General features: G+C 33.9%; 1 protein-coding gene across 1 annotated transcript; it reads left to right on the top strand.

The window, feature by feature from the left end:
• Nucleotides 1-2,716: 2,716 nt before the first annotated feature.
• Nucleotides 2,717-12,604, top strand: LOC136803476 (integumentary mucin C.1-like). The gene is made up of 6 exons (XM_067060216.1): nt 2,717-3,011; nt 4,791-4,898; nt 6,273-7,050; nt 8,277-8,420; nt 10,470-10,577; nt 12,198-12,604. The coding sequence occupies exons 1-6, from the start codon at nt 2,793-2,795 to the stop codon at nt 12,413-12,415; spliced, it is 1,575 nt and encodes a 524-aa protein (XP_066916317.1). The 5' UTR covers nt 2,717-2,792; the 3' UTR covers nt 12,416-12,604.
• Nucleotides 12,605-13,438: the final 834 nt, after the last annotated feature.

The following is a 13,438-nucleotide window of genomic DNA, read 5'->3' as shown; positions in this document are numbered from 1 at the left end:
TCTGTTGTTTAATTATGTTTTATTTAATACCTTAATTATTATTTTTTGCTATCGTTATTAAAGTATATTAATTTCTCTGTACATTTTATTACATATATCTTTTTTACAGTATTTTCCTTATTACACCTTTTTTTATAAGAACATCTAAAAGATTTTAAACCTTCGGATGTTCTTAACTTGTTGGGTTTTAAGCCTTAAAATGTTCTTAACATTTTCTTATTTTCACTATTTTGTGACTTTTTTGTCCATCTTCCCAAGAACTCTTGTGTTTTCGAGTCAGCGAAGCCTTAAAATATTTTGTCATTGAAGTCTTATGTTCTTGTAGTCCAGAAAACGTGCAATCAACTGAAACCCTAAAACCTTGAACAAATTTGAGGTTTCTCTTTCGTTACTACATGAATCCAACTTGCCAAATCTGTGTTATTTTTCTTTGGCATGAATAACAAGAGAGACTTCATTGTCAAAGGGAACAAGCCAAGATAAACAATCTTTTCAAAATATTTATTTTGAGAGGTTCCACTTCATGAAAAGACGTAAGCATATTGTTTTTAATGTGAAGTTAATCAAAATTACATGGAATCAATGCCAAAACACTTCTTTTTAACGCAATGACGTGAATGTATCTTAAGTGGCAATCTGCAATATTTCAAAATCATAAAACACGTACGTTTGAAAACCTCAAAATACGAGGACATACCTTTTTGAAAATTCCCTAAATTCTCAAAATTTTCAAAATTCCCTAAATTTGTCTGTACTAAATCAGAAGTACAACAATCACATAAATCACGCCCTATAAAATTGTTTACATTTTTTAAAATTCTTAGGTAAAAAGTTTTAGGTCAAATTAAAAGTTTAAAAAGTTTATTTTGTTGGTTTCAGATGTTGTTATTTGTTTCTCCTAATAATGTACTATAATAACACTTTGTATTAATTAGTTGTAGATATCTTATCCTATATTATTGTTATTGCTATTGTCATTTGTTTTTTTATTGTTTTTTTTTTTACACTTAATTATTCTTTATGATGCAAAAACAGGGTTTTGGTGTATTCAATCAAGAGCTTTTAATTCTGATTTTCATTCAGTACTATTGTACACGAAAGAATATATTTTCTTCAATCTATTCTATTGTTATATTATGTTATAAGAAAATTATACATAGGTTTTAGTTTAGTTTAGGAAAAAAACAGTTGATTTTAAAATTACTATAATTTGATTTTTCAAATTGAAAACTTGTTTCTTAAGTTTATAAATTAGTAACAATCATTTATAATTGTTCGATTTGTAATTCGAATGTTTTTATTGTTATCTCTCTACCAATCAGAACTTAACACAGTCTTTAAAATAATGAACCAATCAGATTTCAGTAAAGTGAGAAAAAGCATAAAAACATTCGAAAAAAGAACAGTATTTGTAATTCGAATGTTTTTATTGTTGTCTCTCTTCCAATCAGAACACAGTCTTTAAGATAATGAACCAATCAGATTTCAATAACGTGAGAAAAAGCATATAAACATTCGAAAAAAGAACACTATACACATTAATTACAAAATATTACCAATTCTTTACAAATTTATAACGTAATTAGTTTTAAAACTTTTGTATTCCTTTGTTTTCATTATTACTTATTACTATTATGAATTTGTCATTATTATATTTCATGATATTCATGACGTCATCTTTCAACAGAAAAACATTCTCAATATTTCAAGGCGTGAAACGTTTTAAAAGTTTGAACCGGATGTTTGATCCCTTTTATACTAGCTTCCAGTCCTTTTTTACGCAATTCTTTTGCAAGGTTTTGTCGAAATAAACTTGTCGCGAGCTTGGAAAAATGATATAAACAATGAATTTTCCCAGTAGGCACACAACGTTGTTTCGACGTTCATCTAACGTTATATGGACGTTGTGAACATTAGATAAACGTTGGTTGCCAGCTGGGTCAGGTTGGTTTTTGGTATGAAAAGATGGCGTTATGAATACCGTAGATTAAAAGAAAAAGTGTATATAGCAAAAAAGGCAATTTATTTTATTTGCATTTATTAGTAAAAAAAAGGTTTCTTTATATTAAATGGAAACATCAATTTCTTCATATTTAAATTAAATTAAGTTTTTTTTTTCCTTTTTTCGCACCCTATTGAGAGGGGGGGGGGTAATTTTTTTTCTCTCCAAATTTGCAACATATCCTCAAAGAAGAAACAAACAAAATTTTAAAACGCTCTTAAGATGCAATATTTTTAAACAACGAAAGCTAGGTCATACTCTATTTTAGAAAGAATGGATTAAACAAACTATATAAGAACAAAAGTCTTCGATGGCCAAAATATCAAGAACAAGTTGAGAATATTTCAAAGCTTTATGGACTCCACCCAATTTCTTAAGAAATGGTACGAAGACAAAATAGTGAAATTAAGAACATTTCAAGAACATTTTTAGGCTTAAAACTCTAATAACTAAGAACATCCGAAGGCTTGGATTTTCTCATAAAAAAACGTGTATTGGACTTTAAAAGTTTATTTCATCTAAAACAAGACCATTATTCTCAATATCAAGCTATAAGAGAAAGAAAAATGGCCTGAAATGAAAAATTCCCTTCTAAAATTGTCTTTTAGATAATGCTAATCAATATCAATCAATAATGTAATATTTCTCATGTCCAAAATTAGTTAATATGCAGATAATTTAAGTTATTCAGTATCTGAAACTGCCTATTTTGAATTGATTGAGATTGGCTGATTTTTTTTGTCTACGGATATTTTTTCATCCTTTCGGCCAGATTAAAACGATCCAAGAAATGGTCAACGTAAATCATTTGAATATATTATATTCACTGATAATTATAATTCACAATGGCCTCACATTTAATGATGAAATCGAATTTAATTATGTTTTTGATGAAAGTAAATTTTTAACGCGACCGATTCTCGTAAAAGAAAATATGTTTCAAGTGACGAAATGTTTAACATTGTGTTGTATGGATCAATCTTGTGCTGGATTCAACATTCATCTTAAGGTAAACCTGGGATTAGATTGTGATTGTTTTCTACCCACCACGCTGAAGCTCTAAAAGGATGGGTGAAAACATAACAATCTGAAGAATATGCTCAAAACCTTAAAAACCGTAAAGACCGCGCTCGTCTAAAAGGACTGGGAATGACAACAAAGTTGCGTGATTGTGTTTGAAAATAGGGCGCCATATGAGGAAAATTTAGTTTTTGACTTTCCGGCCCACAAGATTCTTGTTGTAGAATTTTCCACGCGAGTACTATTTTCCTCAGGAGATGGTTAATTTTCAAGTGTCTTTAGAGGTTTACCGTGCACGTAATAAAATTATGACCAGCTCTTAAGGTAATCTTCTTGTTAACCTGTACCACCCCCCCCCAGGGCGTTTTTTATATTTTGAAAAAAATATTTTTCGGACATTGTCTCTAAAGAGTACCGTAAGTTGGTCTAATGTTGACATGACATGTTATTCCGACGCCCTTCTTAGAGATAAGATTAAAAGGAAGGTCGGAATCACTGATTGAAAAAGAAGATGTTTTCCATTCTGACCCTTTAGTAGCGATCAGCGATTCCGACCTTTCATTATTCAGCATTAGACCAACTTATGGTAACTAAACAATCTGGCTCTGCGACTCTGTTAAACTGATGGTGAGGGGGCCAGATAACACAGCCCTTCTCATAACGTTTACATCTGTATCAGAGTGTACCACACGTTTATCGCTTCGTACTTAGTACACTCTGTGCGCAATGTCTGTTTAATAAAAAATTTCCCATACGGAGACCTCTGCAAAGAAGTATGATTTATAAATAGCAAGACTTCTCTCATTGTCTCCCCTCTCTCACCAACACCCTATCGCAGCGGTGGATTTGAGAAATCTCAAATGAGAAAGGACAATGACAACAGACCCTCTACGGCAATAAATTTTGAAATTAGCCGTAGATATCGGGTCTGTGTACAAACAACATAACGTTATGAAGTTACACAATTACCCATCACCATCATACAAATTGAAAAGATGGAATTCAGCAAACGGGATTTTGTCGCCGGTTTCCCGGGTTCCTAACGGTTAATTTTTCACAAATTTTGGCTCTCTAAGGGTCACTTTTTTGCAAAAATTTAGTCTCTCTAAGGGTCCGATCCCCATTCTCCAACCCTAGCCCCCCCTCTCAATGTTTTAGGATTTCAATATTTTCTGTTTAAAGCTCAAAAATACAGCCGGGATTAAGATTTTTTTTTGTTTTACTGTATAGATTATAGATTTTTTTATATAGATGAAATTTCAAGGTATTTCTCAAGTACAGTCTTAGTGGGTATGAGGATAACGAGGGCAGTGTACAGATTGAGGGGTAAAACACTCCGAAAAAAAACGTCCGTGATTTTTTTGATTTTACTGATTTTGCTATTGCTTCTTTTATTTAATTGATATTTTTTGATTTTCACTTTGATTTCTTTAATTTTATTGATTTCGACCTTGATTTTTACTGATTTTGAAAAAAAAGTGTAAGTGATTTTCCCGAGTGTTTTACCCCTTGGTACAGATATACACGTTGTTTTTTTAAACAAGAACATCAAAATTTTTTGAAGCCTTTGGATGTTCTTAACATGTTCTTATTTCGACCATTTTGTAAGAATTTTTGACCATTTTCATAAGAAAAAGGGCGTTTTTGAGTCCACAAAGCCTTAAAATGTTCTTAACCTGTTCTTAATATTTTGGCCAACGAAGCCTTATGTTCTTATATAGTTTGTTCTTATAAAAAAACGTGTAATTTTTCCCTTTTTACATTGTAGAGAGGGATTTGCGAGCTTCTGGATTTCGAAGAAGAAACGCGACAAGAAATCCGTCAAAGACTTGTTTGTAAAGAAAAATGGGCTTTCTATGGTATATCAAATAGAAAGGTAGTTAAAGGGACATAAAAGTAGTAAAATGTAAACATTGTGCGAGCCACACTAGCCTATCTCTATCCCAACACGCGAATTTTTTATCACTCTGTTGGTCTATCACTTGTCACCACGGACAGAACGGTGTCGAGGAAAAAGCCGTGGTCGTCTGGTACAGGCAAGAACCACACGTGTCATTAAAGAGAACAATTAAAATCACGTGTCTAAAACAAACTTGTAAAACAATTGAAATAATCAAAATCAGCCAAATTTGTTTTTTATTATTATTTTGACATGTGACGTTTGTTTTGATTTTGTATCCCGGCTGCATACGGATTGTTTACAAATTTCGTCAGTACTTTTATGTCCCTTTAAGCAATGTAATAGAGCTGGCGGCGAATCTTCAATCTCGAACCCAGTCCCTTATAGTTCATTCTATCATTCTTATAAAGCTCGCGAAAGCGTATCGCGTCCATCACTAAAATCAGGAACTGGTGAAAGTGAATCTGGGTACGAAATAGGCAAATCTTCAACCATTCTCAGGCGAAAAAAAGTGACGCCTTAAAATTTGAGCGGATTTCGTATGACGGAACGAATCTTGTATCTTCTTTGGGGGGGCGTACGGGTTTGACGGTGTGACGGTATTAACCCTTTTTTCTGTCGGTGTTTCGGTGTTTGAAGAAAAAAGTGACGGTATTTCGATGTTAAACATGCCATGCGGTGACAAAAATAAGGATTTTACCAAATTTTGCTGTCGGTGTTGACGGTAATCCAAGAAATACGCGTCGGTATTTCGGTGTCTGCGACCCCCGTACGCCCCCTTCTTTGTTTTTGCTTTTTAAACTTTTTCAATACTAAGGCACCACTTCCAATCCAGGGTCTAAATGAAAACTAGGCGGGCATAAATATTGTAGAATAATGTAGGAAAAAAGCGGCTTCGAATCCTACATCGGAGATTCGACTGTAGCCCGCATTTGGCTATATTTTTATTGAAGTATAATTATAAATTTCAAGTTTTAGAAAAGGATAAAATATTGTTTTCACTGTTCTAACTTTATCCGAGATGGTAAGAGATTATGTTCTGAGTTCTCTAGGGAAACCCAGCCAGAATGTCTGAGAAATTCGAATGATGTACAGAAAATTAACCAAGTGGGTAATTCTCTAAAAAAATTTCCATTTTCTTAAAATTACTTCGCAAGAAATGTCGTGGTGGCCAGAGAGGGCCTAAGCCAGGCCGTTTAACAGAGGGGCACGTAGAATGTGGCCCCATAGGTAGGCACCTTTATTTTGCTTGCCACCCCCCTCCCACCTGCTCTCGCAGAAAAAAAACGTGACAAAGCCTCCGGGCTATTTGGAAGCTTTGAATATTCTCTTTTTTTTTAACATTTACAGAACACAGGTAGAAACAGAGACACAGCGACAACCCAATCAACGACTGTTAATACTACACCTACCACGAAAGTCGCAGAAACAACTTCACCAGCTACAACATCAACGACACCCAAAACGTCTTCAACAACACCAAAAACGTCTTCAGCAACACCTAACAAGATTTCAGAACAAGCTACAACAGCAAAATCGACCACGACGTCCACAACAACAACCCATACACCGCCCCAAACGTCTTCGAATCCACCCACAACGTTTACAACAACTACCACTCAAACGACTTCGACAAGCTCGCAAATTACAACAACTGTTCCCGATACTACGAAAGCAATACCAACTGCAGAAGCAACAACAAAAGCGAAAACTATCCAACAGCAAACGACAACATCTCGGACAACAATCCCACAGTCAACAACAGCATCTTCGACAACCATCAAACAACCAAAGACAACATCTCTGACAACTACGTCATCACCGACAACGAAATCATTACCGACAACGACATCACCACCGACAACGACATCATCACCGACAACGACATCATCACCGACAACGACATCATCACCAACAACGACATCATCACCGACAACGACATCATCACCGACATCGACATCATCACCGACAACGACATCATCACCGACAACGACATCAACGTCAAAACCTTCGACAACCCAACATCCTTCGACAATACCTCCGCCATCAGAACTGGTCAACCTTTTAACGAGATTGATGTCAATCTATTCCTTTGATCCAATAAATGATGATCTTTTTTGTGACGCAGGTGGGTTTAACTTTTTGGGTACACGTTTTCTTTTATAAGAGCAAACTATATAAGAACATAAGGCTTCGATGGCCAAAATCTTAAAAACCTGTTAAGAACATTTGAAGGCTTCGCGGACTCTAAAACACCCGATTTCTTAAAAACTGGACAAAAATACTCAAAAATTGGCACAAATAAAAGAACATTTTAATTTTGGGTGGGGGGGGGTCAATGTAAAGTGATTCTGGGGTGATTTTCCCAAAAACCCAAAAAAGGTTTTGGCACTTTTTGGCACTTTTTCAGGAAAATTTCATAAAATGGTATTGGGTGAGGGTGAGTGAACCCTCCCCTATCAATTAAGCACAAGAGTACTAGGTTTCTGAGGTTACTCTTAGGTGTCAAATAAACGGGGGAGTTCGAATAAATGGGGGGGGGGTTGCAAAATTTTTTCAAGTTAAATAAACGGCGGGGACCTAATTACCGGGGGGGGGGGGTTGGAAAATGGACCTTTAAAAACCCTAAAAAGGGTCAAAATAGACAAAATTTAGGCTTTATAGAGTAAAACAAGGAATTTTCCTTTTTGGAGCTGGGAATTTTTTCAAAAATTAATAAACGGGGGTGTCCTAATAAGGTCCGGGGGGGTTGGAAAAAAATCGAAAAATTAACAAGCGAGGGGGCCCGTTTATTTGGCACCTAAGAGTAAAGCCTTTAAACCTTAGAGTAGTTTTCTCCTCAAATTATTCTCGCAACTTTGCTTGTTTTAAGTTCTTTAAAATAATGATCCTTTGAGGACATAGATTTTCTCTTTCGTGATACACACGCTTTTTTAAGAATAGTGTACTTTGGATGAGGATCAAATTATATTATTAAGAAATTGCCAAAATTGAGGGTGAAATATTCTTCACGTATTCTTACTTTTTTAGACTTGACTTTTATACAAATATGAGAAATGATCAATTTGAGACTTTTTTTGAGTACACATTAAAATCATATTTCTGCCTCGAACTTTCAATTTAAGTCTAACAAAAGAAGCTAACGAAATACAAAATTGACACGGATATGTGAAGCAAGATTGGTCAGAAAGAAGAAAAGAAAAACATTTTTTGCTTATATCAGCATAATATAACAATAGCAAGACACTGTCCTGATATGAAATATGTGTCTGATATGAAACGGAAATAATTATGTAAAAAAAACCTTTATTAAAGTTATGTGTTTTAACTCGATGTGCTCATTTATTCTTCTAGGGTATTGTGTCAGGTTAATATCAAAGGATCCTGTTTGTTACCAAGCGAAGGATGACAAACCTGGTAAATTTGAAGCAACTTACAGTGGAGAGATCGTTATGGTGATCCTCAAACATTTTTCTGGATCCATTTCATGTTACCCTGGTACAAATTATTTCATTACTTAGGGACCACCAAAGACTAGGTTGCTCATTTCCTACTGCCTCGTTTGCTATGGCCCCTATAACTTATACAATTAACCCTATTCGGCCTAGGGGGGCTGTTTCTGTTCGGAGGTCAAATAATTGGTAATAGCTCCTGAAATAATAGAGCTTTTGTCATGAAATTTTCTGTAAATTCCTAACTTTTATTTAGCTTCAAAATAAATAAAAAATTGACACCTAAAAATTTTCACACCTTGAACATGATGACATTTCTGATAGTAAGGTGTCACAAAAATTGACACTTTTCCAATACAAATTTATTTTCTATGTCAAATTCATCGTTCAAACCGTAATTTATTAAATATTTAGGATAAAATAAGCATTTTTTTAAAAATAAAATAAGCATTTTAAACCTTTGTTAGAATACAAAAGCTATTTTTGTGAACAAAGGAAATTTTCGGATTTTGCTCACTTTGGGCATGATGAGTGACGCCATCAAAAAAATGTTTGTCAAAAGTTACCTTATGTGACAAGAATCTTGTGTGTCAAATTTCATCCAAAACGACCCACTAGATCAAAAGTTAAGGGGTGGTACAGGAAAAGTTTTTTAGTTTTGAACCACCCCTAAAAGCCTAGTATGAATAGGGTTAAAGTAAAATTATTTCTCTCATTTAAAAATCACATAAATAAGGTTGTCCGTAGGAGTAAAAAAAACAGCAAAAAATGGAGTTTTTCGACCACTATTTATCTTCAATTTCTAAAAATTCTTTGAGTTATTTTTCCCAAAGCTTAAAGTACTCTGAATTATCTTTTAAACGTCATATGATTTGCTAGATTTGGAGGATTAATCGGAAAATAAAAAGCAAAACAAACACTGGGCGAAATAAGAGATTTCCAATCCTGGAAATATCTTGAAAATATGATATTTCCATTCACTTTTGTAAATATGGAAATATGACTTTTCTATATTTCCAAAGTTGGAAATATTTTGAAAATATGATATTTCAATGAATTTCAGAATTGGGAACATCATGAAATATGATATTTCCACAGCTTTCCAAGATATTTCCAGGATTGGAAATCTCTTATTTCAACCAGTGAAAGATTAGTACACATTTGAGGCGAATGAACTATGAATCTAAATTTAAATGAAATAGTTTTAACGGCCATCAAATGAGCAAAAAATCTGTTTAGGTCTGAATTAACACAAATCTATACATGTATTCAAGTAATTTAATAAAGTCTAGTGGGGATTCAATTCAGTCCCGGGGGCGGGGGGGGGGGGGTACTATGGTTGCAAGCTGACGAGGGGTGCCGCCCATCTTTCGACCCTCGGACCCTTACCGAGAGGAGAAAACAAAGGAAAGTTTTGTGAATTTTACGACCCTTACCGGGACAAATTTGACGAATTTTGACCAAATTTCGATCTTTCAGGGGGTAAAAAGTTGAAATTCTCCTATTTCTCCTACCCTTAGTGGGACTGAAATTTGATTTTCTGATTTTTCCGACCCTTAGCGGGACTTTGGAAATCCAAAAAAGGTACCCTTAAGGGCGGCACATACCGTACCCTCCATTTGTCTAAGTTGTCTAAGTAGCCCGCCCCCGCGGGCGAGAAAAAAAATTAGCGAAAACCTTTTTCTATAAATCTGAAAAATTCTGATTCGCGAAACAGAAGAATTATATCAAATTAATATTAAATACTTAATGGGGATGGATATCAAATATTAAGATCAGATTTAAGGTAAATTTGTCCTTTTTAGGCCAATATTTGTTTAAAATTCTATTTTTCGAAATCTAAAAATCCCGACAGTTTATGCTCGTGAGAGTAAATGTCTTCAATTTAGCAAGTTTTTCGAACGACATAAAATATATACGCCTAAACTAATATAGTTGACTCTATCTAATTCGATCTTCATGGGGCCAAAAACTTTCCTTCGAATTAGAGAAAAATTCAAATTACAGAGAGTAAATTTAACCACTTTCCACCTGAGGGAACCAATATTTTAGTTCAAATTACAGAAAGATTGCAACCTTTTTCTACCATTTCTAGGTTATAAAAGTTATTGGTTTTGCAAGAAACTTGGTACGGGAGCACACATGAGCCTTTTGCTAACTAATAAAGCAGATCAGAAACTCGATTTCGACTCCGTGTTTATTCGTAAGTTTTAGCAAATTATTTTCTTACTGATTATAATCCCTGGGTCATTAGATTAAATTCGTCTATACTTCGCAGGCAGTAATATAGGCGCTTTAAAATAATATGAGAGTTTGTGTTGAACTACAATCATGGTCGAAACAATTTCAGAATTTAGTGTTTTTCAGAATTTAAAGTTCGGGCGACAATTGTTGTTTTAGCACTTCCACTTTCTTTCATCGAATATTCCGATTTTGGAGGGGTTCGGTGGCTTCTAGGCTATATATTCCAAGCCTTATTGGAGCTAATTTGAGCTTTTAAATCCTGAGATCCTAAGGTCTTAAGTCTTAAAACTTAGAGTTAAAACTCTACTTTCCAACTGTAGTTTAACCCGCTTAAAAATCTTTTGTGGTGTTATTTGAAATTTCGCCGGGAAATCTCCTTTGTCTCAAATGTTTTGTCCATGATTGTATGGTTTTTAGTTTTCGCAGCATACCCTACTTAGGCCCGTCTAAGGCAGAACAAAGGGAGGATGGTGGGTTGGGAAAATCTTCAAATTTTAATAAATTGTGGGTCCTAATTGTTCCTCTAAATACCTCCAAAATAAGGTAATTATAGACTAAAACTTGGCTATTTAGCGCAAAAGAAGACAGCTGAAAATATTTTCAAACATTAATTGCCGGGGGTCCTAATCATAGATTTATAAAGCCCCGAAGGGCTAGATGTCGTGCTTTCGCTTAAAAGTGTGCCAAGGTTAAGTAGAAAATCCTACCTAGGTCACGTGACATTACAATAGACTTTCAGCGCTTGACCAATAAGAAGCTTCGCGGGTTTTCGAAAGCAATAGCAGCAATCTTTTTTGAGATATTTACTTTTTTTTGCTTGGAAGAGCTTAAAGCACAACATCTAGCCCTTCGGGCTTTATAAGTCTATGGTCCTAATAAGGTCCGGGGTTGAAAAAATCGAAAACTTATCAAACGGGGGGGGGGGGGATATTGGACTTTTTTGAACTCAGTTGAAAATTATGTTCTGTTTTTTTTATTTTCAAGCGAGACTTTTAGCTATAAGATCATCTAAAATTAACAATTTTCTTTTGAAATTTTAGGAGCTTTCCTCCTGATATTTTGAGGGAGACATTTCAGATCTTCGCAATTTTGGAGCCTGTAATAGAGACTGATTTGCTTTTTTATAGATTTTGCACCCCCTTTGTGAGGCTTGTGAGGGTTTTGATGAATTCTCCCGTGCAAAATGATTTCATAGTTATCACACATTATTGTTTTCAGTTTTTAGATGACATAACTATCAAGAAAGAAAGAAACAACAATCTTTCATTTTTGTACAACTCTAAGTTCATGTCTTTAGATAATGATCAGCTACTGAATAGCTTTTATCAAAATGAAATACAGTAAACTCTCTCTAATTCGAACCTCTATTATTCAAATCTTTCTATAATTCGAACTAAAATTTTAGTCTCAACTTCAAAGTAGTATAAAATTGTCTCTGTAATTCGAAAAAAATCCCTGGTCCCTTGAAGATCGAATTAGAGAGAGAAAGTCAACTCTAGTTGTTTTTTTCTTAATGATTTTGTAAAAGCTCGTTACAGTTGAAGCACTATTTCAAACACTTGCAAACTTGATATTTTAGGCGATATAAATCCAGAAATATTTGCATTCAAAAACGAATTGGGTTATGAAGTCACAGAAGGTGATGAATTACGAATCTGGTTTTATGAAGATCGAGAAAATCATTTGGAAGATGATAACAGTGGAGAGCATTGTGTTTATGTTCATGTCGCATATAAACGTGATACGATGACGGGTACAAATGTGGTTACAAATTTGGTTACAAATTTGGTTACATAAACGAATGTGGTTTTTAACGAGGGGTAAATTACTTGAAAAAAGGTGTACGATACTTTTTGACTTTTTGAATTTTCATTTGACTTTTTGACTTTTTTTTGACTTTTTGTCCAAAAACGCCAACCGACAATAAATTTTGCTCCACCCATCCTCCCATTCAAGAAACTTTTAGATATTTTCAAGACTTTTTTTTAACTTTTATTTGACTTTTTGACTTTTTTCTAAGAATTTTTCACTTTTTCTTTGACTTTTTGAGTTTTTCTTTGACTTTTTGTAGAGGTGTACGATAGTTTTTGAGTGGTTTACCCGTCGGTTTTTAGTTATAATTAAAGTTCAGGTACCACGACATCAACAAGTATTTTGGTATCAACTTCAACTGCTTAAAGAAATGTTTGCAATTAAAAAATGGACAAGCAAATCAACGGTTTTAAAATTTTTCAAAATTATTTATCATTTAATATATCTATTTTTAAAAAGCTGTAGTTCTAGTTCGAGTATAAGTTGGAGAATGTAGAATTCCATTCAGCGTTAACAAATAATGGACAAACAATCTTCTATGAATTAAAATCGCTCTATAAAATTTAGCAGCGCTCTTTAAAAAGTGAAACTCATTTTTTTTTAATGTACCATCGATCAAAATGTTATTTTTAAGAAAATTTTCTGTACTTCAAGTATCTCTCTTGAAGGATTTATCGGTGACAAAATAATCAGGATGCGCTATTTACAATTTTAGATTATACCAAGTATATCGTAACAAATGTGTGTGTGTATTTGGGTATTGAGATTGATAAAAAAGTTGTATAATAATTGAATAATAATGATTGAATAATTAAAATATATCTTACTTACAAAACAATTGTAAAAATTAATTATAAAAATACCTATGCAACTGAACCTTTTTGACCAAAGTCTCTTGGGAGTACAGCAAACCTCTAACTCAGCCCCTAGCAACAATAGCAACTACTATAACTTGTTGTTATACAGGGTGTCCCTAATTAAAGTATCGAGTCGAAACACAACTATGAG

Source organism: Clytia hemisphaerica, unplaced genomic scaffold (genome assembly GCF_902728285.1).
Source record: "Clytia hemisphaerica strain Z4C2 unplaced genomic scaffold, Clytia hemisphaerica genome assembly, whole genome shotgun sequence".
Classification (NCBI taxonomy): domain Eukaryota; kingdom Metazoa; phylum Cnidaria; class Hydrozoa; order Leptothecata; family Clytiidae; genus Clytia; species Clytia hemisphaerica.
This window is presented reverse-complemented; position numbering and strand designations above follow the sequence as displayed.